Consider the following 13,019-nt stretch of genomic DNA (forward strand, 5'->3'; position numbering starts at 1 on the left):
GTCTTTTCTCATCTTTTCTGAAGTTGTTAGCAATTATCTCTTTCATAGATTATCTAATACCCTTTTAAAACAAAATGTATGGTATATTTACCTATTTAGAATTGTTTTTATAATTTATTGCCGATTTAACCATGATTTAACCCAGTAATTCTCACTCGTTGTGCATGATGATTGACAGCTGCATATCGGTGATTCAAAAAGGTGATCGATAGGTTTATTACGAGGAGGGCAGCAGACCCTGACTGACCCGCACTGTTTGTCACGTAGACAGACCGTGACCTGGGTAATGCAAAGCAATGGATGCGACTATGACACAAGTCTTGTCCTCAGAATCGGTATAGAAAATTTGTACAGAGTACCGCTAGCCTGATTATAGGAGGGAGAAGTTTGAGAGAGCGAGGATAGAGGCCATTGTGAGAACATTCTTGTTTATTCAAACGAAAAGCCTAAGGTAAAGTCTTTTGTCTTGAGGTGTGACCAATAACCCACTTGACCAAACTAAAAGGAGCAGCCGCTTAAACATGGCTTTCTTTTGATCGCCCATTGGTACACATGTTCCGAGACAAGCCGCTATTGGTGCAGTGACCAATCAGACGTTCACGTTGAAGAAAAACTGAGTGAGAAATCCAATCGATATATGTGCAGTTGCCGTTAAAGTTGAAGTAAATTTTCAAACTTCATTTCGCAAACTCTCTAATATTATTATGAATATTGAACTGGTATAATAGTTTTTTTTCTTTCTTAGTGATTTTCTTACTTAAAATTTTGATTATAATTAAATCTGTGGATTCGTTATGTCCTTGCTGGTGACAAGTGGATATCCATCGGCACGATTTAATCCATGTTCTAAACGGGCGGATGATATCGATGAGGGTAACTGCTACAAGTGCATTAAGACCTGAAGACACTGTACTGAAATATAAAAGAAAATGTATAGGGGATTTCATGAAACTTAACACAACTTATGTCATGCACATACCTTTTAAAAATTGTACCGAATATAAACACATTGGCCTTAGGGATGAAATCAAAACTCGACAGGCGGCTGACCCCCGGTTCCGTCCAGATGCTGTTGTTCTAAACAATAAAAACCTGACGAAACCTGACGGAACCTGCGGTCACCCGCCGATCAAGTGTTGAATTCATCCCTTAAGAAAAGAAAAGAATCCGGCAAACAGTAAGTAGAACAGTCATCTGTCGATTTCACATTACGTACTACACGTACTAGAGGACAATATCCTTTGCATGAAATAAGTAAGATCCGACTTATCCATCGGACATAATTTATGCCAGTATTCCATGATCGTGTGGACGATGCAATTCAGCCAAAAGATGGCTGACGTCTGGATAGAATTGGGAATTTCAATTGCAATATTAAGGTCATGACATAATAGCATGGCATTTAAACACATAATGAACACACAAGACAATGTTTTTGGCGTAATTCAGCCGTTTCCTTACAGGGTAGCCACGTGACCTTCCTTTCTTATGAGTCCACTGACCATGAATCATTCTTCGCCATTATTTTCCTTATACCTTGCAGAATCCAATTAAACAATTTGGAGACCACTTAGGTATCGGGACATTCTGTGGACTAAAGCTTTTTGGTCTCTGCATTCAAACGAATGTTTGCCTTTAGGCAATCATTTTATAGTCAGGGGGCATACTACTTTGTTTATAAGACCCGTGGCTTTTTGATGATGACAATGTGCCACCTACCCTAGCATGTTGTTTTAGTCCCAAGTAACATAATTATATATTTATACATGTTTACAAAAATCCAGATCCATTTTTTGCGGGTCAAGGGGGGGGGCAATTTTGGCGAGTAATATTAAAAGATTCGCAATTATTACACAGCCCTTCCCCAAATATCCAATAAAGTATTTTATATTTCTTGTGAATTTGTGATGTTATTAATGTTTAAAATATTTTCTGATAATTTCAGATCGGAATATAACTGGCATCTTGTATCTTTGACACATTTTTCAAGGTAATTCCTACTCTCAACATCAATAATATCTCAATTTCCGATTTTATAATACCATAACTTACGAACTTAATATCTTCGCTTAGGAATGTCCGATTTCATTGGGAAAAACGGCGTTGTGGAGCAAAATATCTCTTTATTCAAAATATGTAAAAACCTTAAAATTGGCATCCCTTTTGAAAATAACAGAAAAGAAAACAAAAGATTTGGGCTTTTGTTAAAAGGTAAATTTCAACAATATAAACTGAGATCAAAAAGAAACTTATAATTTTTCACAAGGTCATATCTTAAAATCCTGTCCATCAAAATGAACCAAAACTATACACATGTTTTTTCAATACTCTACTCTAAACACATGTCAGTAACCAATCAGTTATCCAACTGACACAACAGCAAAATGCACTGACATGGAACAGCTTCCTGGACCAAATTCACAGTCCAATAATTGGCACCCAGCAAAAGAAATCTGTGAGAATGAGTACAAGATCCTTGCACATGTGGTAATTCCCAAAGAGTAAGTGGAATAATGTGGAACAAGACCTGTTTATTGAAGAAAGTGTGTGAAAAGAAAAAAGCAGCACCGTTTCATCATCTCTACCAGGATCTTGTATGCATACTCACAGATTTGTTGTGCTGGGTGCCAAATGTTGGGCTGTGAAAGTGGTCCAGTAAGCTGTACCTTGTCAGTGTTTTTTGCTGCTGTGTCGGTTGGACAACTGCTTGGTTACTGACATGTGTTTTGAGTAGAAGTAATCCTGTGTGTAATTTTGGTTCATTTTGATTAACAGGATTTTAAGATATGACCTTGTGATTCACAAGTTGTGAAAAATTATAAGTTTCTTTTTGAGCTCAATACATAATAATAATGGCTTTACCTTAAGGTGCCTGCAAAAATACAAGCTATGAATAACCCTTGGAATCCAGGAATGTTGCCAAATTGTCCACTTATATAGTAAATTAAAATCTGCAGATGAATAAAAGGTTTCAGGAGGTTATTTTGGGTGATAAAGACAGTAGGTCAATCCTAACATGATGTTGATATTATTATCTTTACGTTGTAATAAAAGCCGGGTGACACCAGCATATATTGGCAAATGACGTGTACCTATCTATCACATTTCTCCATTTGTTTAAAAATGGGCTATCCCATACAACCCTTATGGAATGCAACACCTTAATCTCTTACACAGGGACTATATATGTCAATTGGAGTAGCTCCAATTAAAATTCACACTTCCTGTGTGAGAGATTAAGGTCATGTCTTCCATATGGGGTGTATGGATTTCAACTGGAATAGCACAATCCGCTTGCTCGACATGCAATCCACAACAAAGACCGGGTTATTTTATGAATTTCAATTCCCGTAGAAGTGATGATGTAACAGGATTTACTACTATAGCAATAGACCATTTGACACGTGACGATTGCCCGGCATTATGCGCGCGAATTATGCCCTGCAGTGTGCGTACGCAACGTAGTTCGCTCAGGGCATGTGCATTTTAAATCGCCCGCCACATTTCATATAGTACAAGAAAGCCATTGAACAGTGTAGCGGTTCGTCCAAACATATTGATAAACCAGTCCCTCGCCAATGTTTTAATATATCGCACTGCACTAGAATATTAACGTAGTTCCTGCGCAATGAACCATAGATGTCAAAGAACAGGAATGACGATCTGAATCGCAATTCTATTCATATAATGCTGGTCACTCGCACCTGTAAGATTAGTATCTTTGAAAAGAGCGGTATTGTATTCAACCTATGATTGCAAATATACACAGGTGAATATGCAATCTGTTGTGCAGGGAGATATATTCAAAAATCGTTTTTAACCTATTGCTACGGTAGATAATCCTGTTACATCATCACTTCTGCGGCGAATAGAAAGGGGTTATAAATGACAGTAGAGTTAGAATCATGCGGCCCATACACGTTCAATTTTTTTATCAATATCAAATACCCTTGATAAAAGAGTGGATTCAAAATCTACCATTGTACGCACAATGGTGTATTTAATATCCACTCCTACAGTTAGGGTCCACAATATTAATCAATAACATTGATCGTGTATGGGCCGCATAAGGCTTATTAGGGATACGTGGTTTACTATAGACAAATCTCACGAGCCAAGTCATGGTCAGGATTTGGTCGGCCATTACTAGCCCTGGGTCCCCGCTGCACCTGAATGTGCAAATAACGCCTAGATAAGATGCAAGGACGAGGATAATAGAATAATAGAGATATACAATAGAGATAATTCCGCAGGTCATCCCATCATATCTATTCATACATAGTCGTTTTATAGCGTTTGATATGGTGTATGACTTTATTTTCTTTGTACCGCACGTAAAAGGCAATAGACCATGTAGAAGCTGTTCCGAAGGGAATTCTATTGTGATGTAAACTTTCATCATTCTTTTGTCTACGTGTGTTTTCGCCGCAGGTGTAAAACGGGTGATGGAATGCAGTTTAAAATTCACGCCAAGGACGAATCATTTCACATTTTGGGTGCATTGTAGCCGACGGGGACCCAGTTATGGCTGCCAGTGAGGTGTAGGAATTCGTGAAATGAGATTCGTCTATATCGAACACGTGGCGTGACGAACTAACAAATGGCGTCCTTTTTGCTATTTTAACAAACATATTACGAAATCTAGCTGAGTTCAATGGTTGTACCTGGTCTGGCTTAGTGTACTTTGGAACTATAGGTGAACTGGAATCAGCAGTGAAGGCAATGGCGTCAGTGGTCAATAGAGTGTCTCTGTGTGTCATTGTTGCAGCTGAAATGGAACGGAAAAGCAATTGGAATCGTTATTTAAAACATTCGTCGTAGTAATGTAACAGGAATAATTACCATAGCGATAGGCAAAAACAGTTGTTATGATTGTACTAATTTCCAACGTTCGTTTGATACTGATGTCATGAATTAGTAAGTAAATTAATGTTTAGCAAAGTTGTACTTACTAGTCTGAGCCTGAGGCTCTAGTGATTGTTCTTTTGAAGCTGAAAGAAATGTCACATTAAATATTAAAATCAAGTCACTGTTTACAACTTTTCAAAGTTTGCTAATGGCGATATATTTCATTATGTAATTTGAGAGGGATATTTTACTGAATATACAGGGTGTATCAAAATAAAGTATACAGTTGAGTTTGAAACATGCCACTATATTAGTAAGCATGATGTGTTTTGTCAAAATAGTTAATAGCTGCAGCAACATATTGTCCTCCGATAACTGTAAAATCACAGTGACCACTAATAAGGACTCAGTGGCTATTTTTTTGTGAGTCGAGTAACAATGAAGTTGCACAAAGTCAATTAAAATCAAAGCAACATGAATATGACATATTGAACAACTTTCTTTACAGTAATTACCACGTCTTATGAGAGGTCTGCCATACCTCGGCATATCAACTTGTGCAATTATGCATGTGTGTCTGGAGTTCATCCAGGTCTGCAGGAGAAACCTTGGATGTCAGATCCTGATGTGTAAGATCAGGAGATCATAGGGACCATTCCACTTGGTGCTTCAAACCAATCACACGTTTGCCTAACAATATTCTGCAAGTTGTTTTGTCAATTACTGTAAAGAAAGTGATAAAACTGTGATTTTCATGTTATATTATTTTAATTGGTTTTGCGCAACTGCATTTTTACACCACTCACAAAAAAGCTACTGGGTATTATTAATGGTCACACGCCATCTATCGTCACAAATAACACCGTGTTATTTTCGCCGAGTTGTTTTACGCCAAAAAGAAAATGACGTCGTCCCCGTATGAGACGATAGATGCACGACAGCAGCTAAGAATAATTCTTTAATTTTAATGACGTTAATTGTAGTATTCTATATTTTTCAAATGACATTATTATTTTGTTTGTTTGTTTATTATAATAACCCGAGATGTGTCGTTCAGATCTTGTAAGTATAGCCACACATTGAAAACAATATGCTTTACGTTATTAAACACCATCACCTTACGTTCGAGATTATAGTAAACACATAAAGCAGTAATATAAATCCTTACCAAAATAATAGGCATACATCATTAATCCTTGAAAACATTGAAGGAATTTGATTAAAGACACAAAGGGTAAGTTCAACCACACGGAGCTGAAATAACATAAGAAAGACGGTAATGTATCTTTTGAAATAATAATAATAATAATAATATGGAAATTTATAACGCGCAAGTATCCGTCAGAGCCGCTCACTACGCAACAACAGGAATATGACCACAAAGGGAAACATGATGAATAGATCAAAATACAGAAGATATACCAAAGTACCATATTAAGAAAAACATTCTACACTATGATCAGCAAAAGCCATAATAAACAGATGTGTTTTAACAAAGATTTAGAAAGAGTCCAAAGTAGTACAGTTTTTAATGTGAGTTGGTAGATTGTTCCAAAGTTTAGGAGCACAAATGACAAAAGAACGGTCGCCAAAAGAGTTGCTAGATCGTGGTTCCTGACGAAGATGAAGATTGGCTGAAAGAAGCCCAGGAATATAAGTGTGCAGAAGTTCTGAGATATATGACGGTGCAAGTCCATTTAGTGATTTGAAAACAAAAGTGAGAATCTTAAATTCAATGCGTTGTTTAACAGGTTGTCAGAGGTCATTGCTTTATGAATATTCAAGAATGCATGAGTTACATGGGAATTACTCCAGGTTGGAAAATCAATTCTTCCTATTGTACTACATTTGTATATTAAAAAAAAATTGAAATCACACTACTTGGAGATATCAACCAGCAATGTGAACCGGGGTGTGATGACTGACCTCATTACTATGTATATTTCCGACTTTTAGAGACGGAAGGAAAGAATATATTGAAGGCTTTACCAAAAAGGTGAATCGACTTACATTTTTGCTTGCGTCAGCGTCTTTGCAGATAGCATTCTCTGTACTGAAGTCTGACTTACAGCCCACAGTGGCATGAATGTTAACCAACCACCAAAAACAAGAGACGGGAAGGTAGTTCTCTCCGTAACATCAAAGGGGAAGCTGTAAGGTAACATGTTGCCAGCAAAATGAAATTAATCACTTTAGGGAAAGGTTTAAATTATAAAGGGGAGGACACGGTTATACAGCGGTAATTAAGGGCTGCAGCTCATGATTCAGCTCCGGTGGTATCATCGTCCTACACTCAGTGGCGTAGGTAACTTTTAGAGCATAGTATTTGCAAACTCGTATCAACAGCCTAAATAATTCGGCATTTTTTTTGGAAATAAAATCGCCTCCAAATCAATGGGCAACCTGTTTCAAAATTTAAAAAGGGAAGTGTTCGCTTTTGAAGAGAAAAACGCGCATGTACATTTTATAGATTTTGACAAGATTTTACGTCAACAGTTTTGTTTCTTGTGACTACATTTAACCAAACGTCTCCACATGATCAAAGAACCAAATTTATTGTTTTATTGGCATGTGGCGGCATGTAGGCTCCACGGGCCCTTGGACTAAGTCACTGTCCATACCACACCCAACCCCACTTAATGAGGATTTAGACCGATGACGTCTGTAAAATTTGCCGACTCTAAATAAAAATGGGAAATTACAATATTCGATGCTGCATAGCATGCATTTTATAGGACATTAATTTTTATCATCCTTTTCATATATTATGTCGCACTTAAAATCAACATATTCATATAATTACGTTTAAAGGTCCTTGACGCGATCGACAGCCTCATCCTCCATTTTTATTCATCAAAATTTTGGTCCCAGAAGAAAGCTCATATTTGTCTCATTATTCCAGTGAAATTTAACGTCCAAGATATTTAACTTGTTAAAACACTCAAAATTTGGAAATATATTGTTTTTAATCGGAGACCTCAGTCTAAGATAGAAAACATAACATGAAAGATTGGACCACGTCTCTTCAATCTTCTCCCGTTCATGTTTCGTTAATTTGCATATGAATACTGTTGGGTACGGTATAGAGTACCGAAGTGTGACGTCATAAAATTTTCTTTTTTGCATTTCAGCATTTCATTACCATATTTCAGTAGAACATGATGAAAAACATCCACAGTCAAATTTGGTGGGAATCGGATCATGAGGGCCGAGATATGACCACATGAATACCTAATTAGCCCCATTGAAATCAGTGTAAATTGACCTGGTTCATAATTGTTTGGAACCAGGCCAATTTACACTGATTTCAATGGGGCTAATTAGGTATTCATGCGGCCATATCTCGGGCCCTCATGATCCGATTCCCACCAAATTTGGACTGTGGATATTGTTCATCATGCTCCACCGATACATGGTATTCTAAACGCTGAAATGCCTCATCACTTCGGTACTCTATAACTATGATTACAGAACCACCTCACCTCCACATGCAAACATACCCCACACACATCACCCCTAGCTACCTACACTGAATTCAACATGTATCCCTTTCACACACATATATCTAATATATAGGCCTAATACAATTCTGGAAATGCAGATTATCCAGTTTACGGATCTCCACGCACATGATTACAATCATATTGCTTTAAATGTTGATGGTAGGTACGATACCGCCCTTGTACAGCCTTTAAAGAAATAAGCGATACATACTAAAATATGTTTAGACGACCATCTTGCTTGTTAATCTCCCACACTGGCAGGATCCCTCCTACCTGGATGCACCCCACGATAATGACTAACAGGGTGGTACCGAACATAACACAGAACATAAACACATCTGTCCAGATCACACCTTTCATGCCACCCTGTATAAGAGTTAACAAACATTGTTTTGCAGAAAAAAATCATTGTTTTCGCATGTTATTATGAAATTCAAAATAACTGAAAAATAATTATAAATAACGAACAATCTGTCTTCTGATTATCAGTGCATAAAGTTTGTAAATCTTATATAACTGCGTTTTGTTCGCATTGTGACTCTGATATATTTGACGCCATCATTTATACGATGAAGTTTACCGAGAGGGTAGGTCATTACTTGTTGATCTCGATTTCAATCATCATGGTCATAAGCATGTTAACACAGGTACCCAATAGAGCTGGGGTTTGGACTTTTCCGGCGGAATAAAGGTAGTCGAATTCGGCATCAGGTACTATCATTGATTGGTTATTGAATACTGGTGCATCGATTATTGATTATTGATAAATCGATTATGGACCGATCAATCAATCCAGTATAGACAACCGTTTAGGTTGATTGACTCCAAAGTAGTTTAGGACAAACAAAATGTACTTGATGAATCAAAAGCTCGAAAGGGCTGAAACAAGATCAAAGCACTTATCAGAAATGTTTCTTAGAAGTACTAATTAAGAACCGAAATCCTATCGAGATTGACCTGTAATGTATAGTCGTTGTTTGCCAATTGTTCAAAAACGAACTTACCAAAGTTGTATAAAGAGTTACGACTGATGCAGTTATTAGAATAGTTTTCCAAAGGGCAAAGCCAGTCACTGGGTATGGATAAAAGTAGACATACAGGTTTATATAAATTGTGCATCATTTTATATCATACATTGTATGCAAATCTGAAAATTATTCACTGACAACATCTGACAGTGCTTTAACCTCTAAATAAAAAAAACACAGCTGTGTTGATACGATATAATATCATAAAATGTAACGGTGTGTAACCAAACAGTAGGGTATTGTGAGGTACGTGATCATGAATACATACTCATGAAACGTGATCATAAAATGAACACCTGTACATGTCCTCCCTTTAAAGATAATAAAACATCGCCTGATTGGACAAGAACGCATAAATGTGTGTTGTTTAAAAACACATTTTAATGTTAGTGTAAAACTGCAGTGAATGCTTGTCTATTTTTATGGCAAAGAATGAAGTGAGATTTCGTGCTCGTGGGTAATCTATACCCATTGCGGGAGCCTCATAGAATACATCGGTTGGTTATCGTCATTAATCAAAATGGTTGAAAATTTTGACCAAAATCCATCAAAATAAAATAAAAAACAGGTCCTAGTTTTAAAAATTAATAAAAAAGCGTTTTTGTTACGTTTCCCGAAAATAAAGTTGGGGTAATTTAAAACGGGGTTTCTTTTCGGGAATTGTCTTCAAAATGAGCATTTTTGCCTAAATTTGACCTCACAGATGGATTGGTCGAGACTTTTCCATTCTAAATATGTGTACTTTTATATACTTACAATTTAGCAGTTAAGATGTCAAAATAGTCCGAAATTGATAGTTTTGTCTGGCACTAAACTCTTAGATTTAACAAAAACATTCTATACTCTGATCAGCTCTAAATAGGCGGGACTCATAACATCGTGGATTGATACAGAATGGCGTACACACAGCTAGGCGCAGCACCTACGCGAACTGCGCTTTGCGTTTTGCGTGAATGACTCGTGCTTTTGTGAATTTACGCGTGCGTAAGTTGGAACTTTATTGACTCGCGCAGTCATACTGCAGTTACTGTCCGTTTTCCTATACACAATACACAGTGCTCTCACCATTGACGCGTGACCCCTACAAATGATGTACGTTGCAAGAATGGGCACTTGCCTAGTTAACATCACTGTGTGAAAAATAACCAGCCAATATGTTAGCTATTCTCCAAACTTCTAGCAAATATATTTCTCTAACATGACCTAAAATTACAGCTAGGTTAGATGTTCAGAAATAGTCGCACTTTTGTAAAATATGAGTGAGGGCAAGGCATAGCTAGCCAACTCCCCGTGTTAATTGAATGGAGATTTGACCGAAAATATTGGTATCGGACCGCTCACTTCTGAAGGATGCCACAAAAAACGGTACAAGCTACATCTTAACTATTCTCTGGCAATCATCATGATGAGTTTCTTATATAGTATGCCGAAATTGGGTACTGTAGGTGATTGACAAAGGGTCGCACTTTTCTGATAAATAAGTGACAGTGAACATGAAATATCAGCGCCCATAAACCCAAGTTAGTAGCTAGTTAGTGGAGGCCGTCACGGGACTGATTATTGATTATTGAAGTGCCTTATTAATAGATACGCACGATTTAGGGCAAGCAAAACCAACCGGGACACTTTTGGAGACATCATCATCATCATCATCATCATCATCATCATCATCATCATCATCATCACTTTCTACATTTTTTCTAAACAACATAGGGCCTACCGTTTTAATAAGATTTTTTTCTTGAAATGCATGTAACTATAATTATTGTTTAGAGCGTGATGAAATAAGACATCACGATTTTCATCACAAAACAAATATAATGCATAAGAAATCGTTTGTTTTAGAGCGTGATGATGAAATAAAACATCACGATTTTCATCCCGAAACAAAGTAATACATAAGAAATCAATTTTTCGTGAGTGATGAAATAAAACATCAAAATTGTCATCACGAAACAAAGTAATACATGAGAAATCGTTTGTTTTAAAGCGTGATGAAATAAAACATGACGATTTTCATCACAAAACAAAGTAATAGGCCTACAAAAGAAATACATTTTTCGAGAGTGATTAAATAAAACATCACGATTTTCATCACGGAACAAAGTAATACATAAGACATCGTTTGTTTGATTGCAATCAACCGCGACAGTTCGTCTCACACACATAACAATGCACTGCGATCAAATAGGTTGATGACAACATTTGATTGAATGGACTGCACTGCGCCATGATTACGTGCACCGGTTCAAATCCTTTGTTTGGAGCCAATCAATAATTTCACGTACAGCCTCTATGCAAATTAGAGTTTACACACGCTGCAGCTGGGGTAATCGACCGAAGCTGGTTGCCGTTAGTGATCGAATGCATGAGCTTATTTGCTTTACTGAATCGATTTACTGGATTAATTTCCTGTTAACTGGGTTTAATGCCACAAAGGTCGAATCGCCTTTGCCATGGACCATGACTGCATCATGTAACAAAAAACCGATTAATTCCCGCCTATTAAGAGCTGATCATAGTATAATCTTAATTTCCTATTTTAATTTGTGTCTTTTTGTTTCTTTGTTTCTTATTAATTTTATTGTCTTCCTTCTAAAAATAGCAAAATTGTTTGAAAAAATCATGGGCACACTTAATACTACTCACTTACCAATTTCAATTGCCAGAGCTGGTGAATACGTAACGATTGCCATATACATCGTTGTTTGCAATATAAAGACCGCTGCACCTAATATGCGCAAAACAACATCGAACCGCATTTGAAGATACTGGATAAAGCAAAAATGAAGCAAATGATCAAATAGGTTTGATAATACATGCAATTACTTACCCCAAAGGGACGTTTTTGGTTTTTAACGAAATTGGGGGGGGGTGCCCTATTTTTTCCCGCTTTGAGAAGAATAGCAATCAGTATCTATTTTTTTATGTTTAATCCTGGCCTTCAATTAGGCCAAGATAAATAAACAATTATTTTCTTGCACTCCAGTGAGATTTTTGGGGTGGGTCGGTCGGTCGAAAAAAGATTTTTTTCTTTTAATGACTCACTACTGTAAATGCTGTAGAAGTGACGCAATAAATCGGATTAACTACTATAGCAATAAATGAATACAATATAATTATAGCAATAGATTGAATATAATACCACTCTTTTTAATGGATACTGATCTCATTTAAAGGTGCGAGTGATCAGCATAGCAATGCATAGGTACCGCGTGAACGTACCAGTGTATGGCGATATAGTCAAAAATTGTATTCATCTATTGCTATAGTAGTTCATCCGATTATTACATCACCTCTACAGGCAATGAACATTGGTCTTTTGGAAATACACATACTTCACTTCAATACGCAAGATACACCATAGAAATTGATTCAATTAGAACAACTGCATACTTACGTCTATTGAAAAGCATAAATGGATAGTTATAAATGTTAGAATTTTCTTCTCAAGAAAAATGTTGATGGCCAAATGTAGCTTTAAAATGAAATTTAGACACAAAAAAAGTAATATACACCCATTCAAATTATTAACTAAAAACTAGAAGGAACTAGTGGCAAATGGTGGTCATAGACCACAAACCTAGCTGGGGCATGTTGGTGTTGTGGAGGTATCTGACCCCTACAAAATGTTCCAAAA

The 13,019-nt window shown here is 36.8% G+C and overlaps 1 protein-coding gene across 1 annotated transcript in view; it reads right to left on the reverse strand.

The window, feature by feature from the left end:
• LOC140144576 (sodium-dependent multivitamin transporter-like) overlaps positions 1-13,019 on the reverse strand; it is a 36,825-nt gene that overhangs the window by 5,186 nt on the left and 18,620 nt on the right. The window contains exons 4-12 of the mRNA XM_072166395.1: positions 12,033-12,150; positions 9,356-9,423; positions 8,563-8,717; positions 6,859-6,999; positions 6,017-6,102; positions 4,953-4,991; positions 4,665-4,768; positions 2,863-2,951; positions 758-912 (exon numbers count right to left, since the gene is read on the reverse strand). Of these exons, the coding sequence (XP_072022496.1) occupies positions 758-912; positions 2,863-2,951; positions 4,665-4,768; positions 4,953-4,991; positions 6,017-6,102; positions 6,859-6,999; positions 8,563-8,717; positions 9,356-9,423; positions 12,033-12,150 (955 nt within the window). The remainder of the gene's footprint in view (positions 1-757; positions 913-2,862; positions 2,952-4,664; positions 4,769-4,952; positions 4,992-6,016; positions 6,103-6,858; positions 7,000-8,562; positions 8,718-9,355; positions 9,424-12,032; positions 12,151-13,019) is intronic.

The sequence above is a fragment of the Amphiura filiformis genome, unplaced genomic scaffold (assembly GCF_039555335.1).
Source record: "Amphiura filiformis unplaced genomic scaffold, Afil_fr2py scaffold_64, whole genome shotgun sequence".
Classification (NCBI taxonomy): Eukaryota; Metazoa; Echinodermata; class Ophiuroidea; order Amphilepidida; family Amphiuridae; genus Amphiura; species Amphiura filiformis.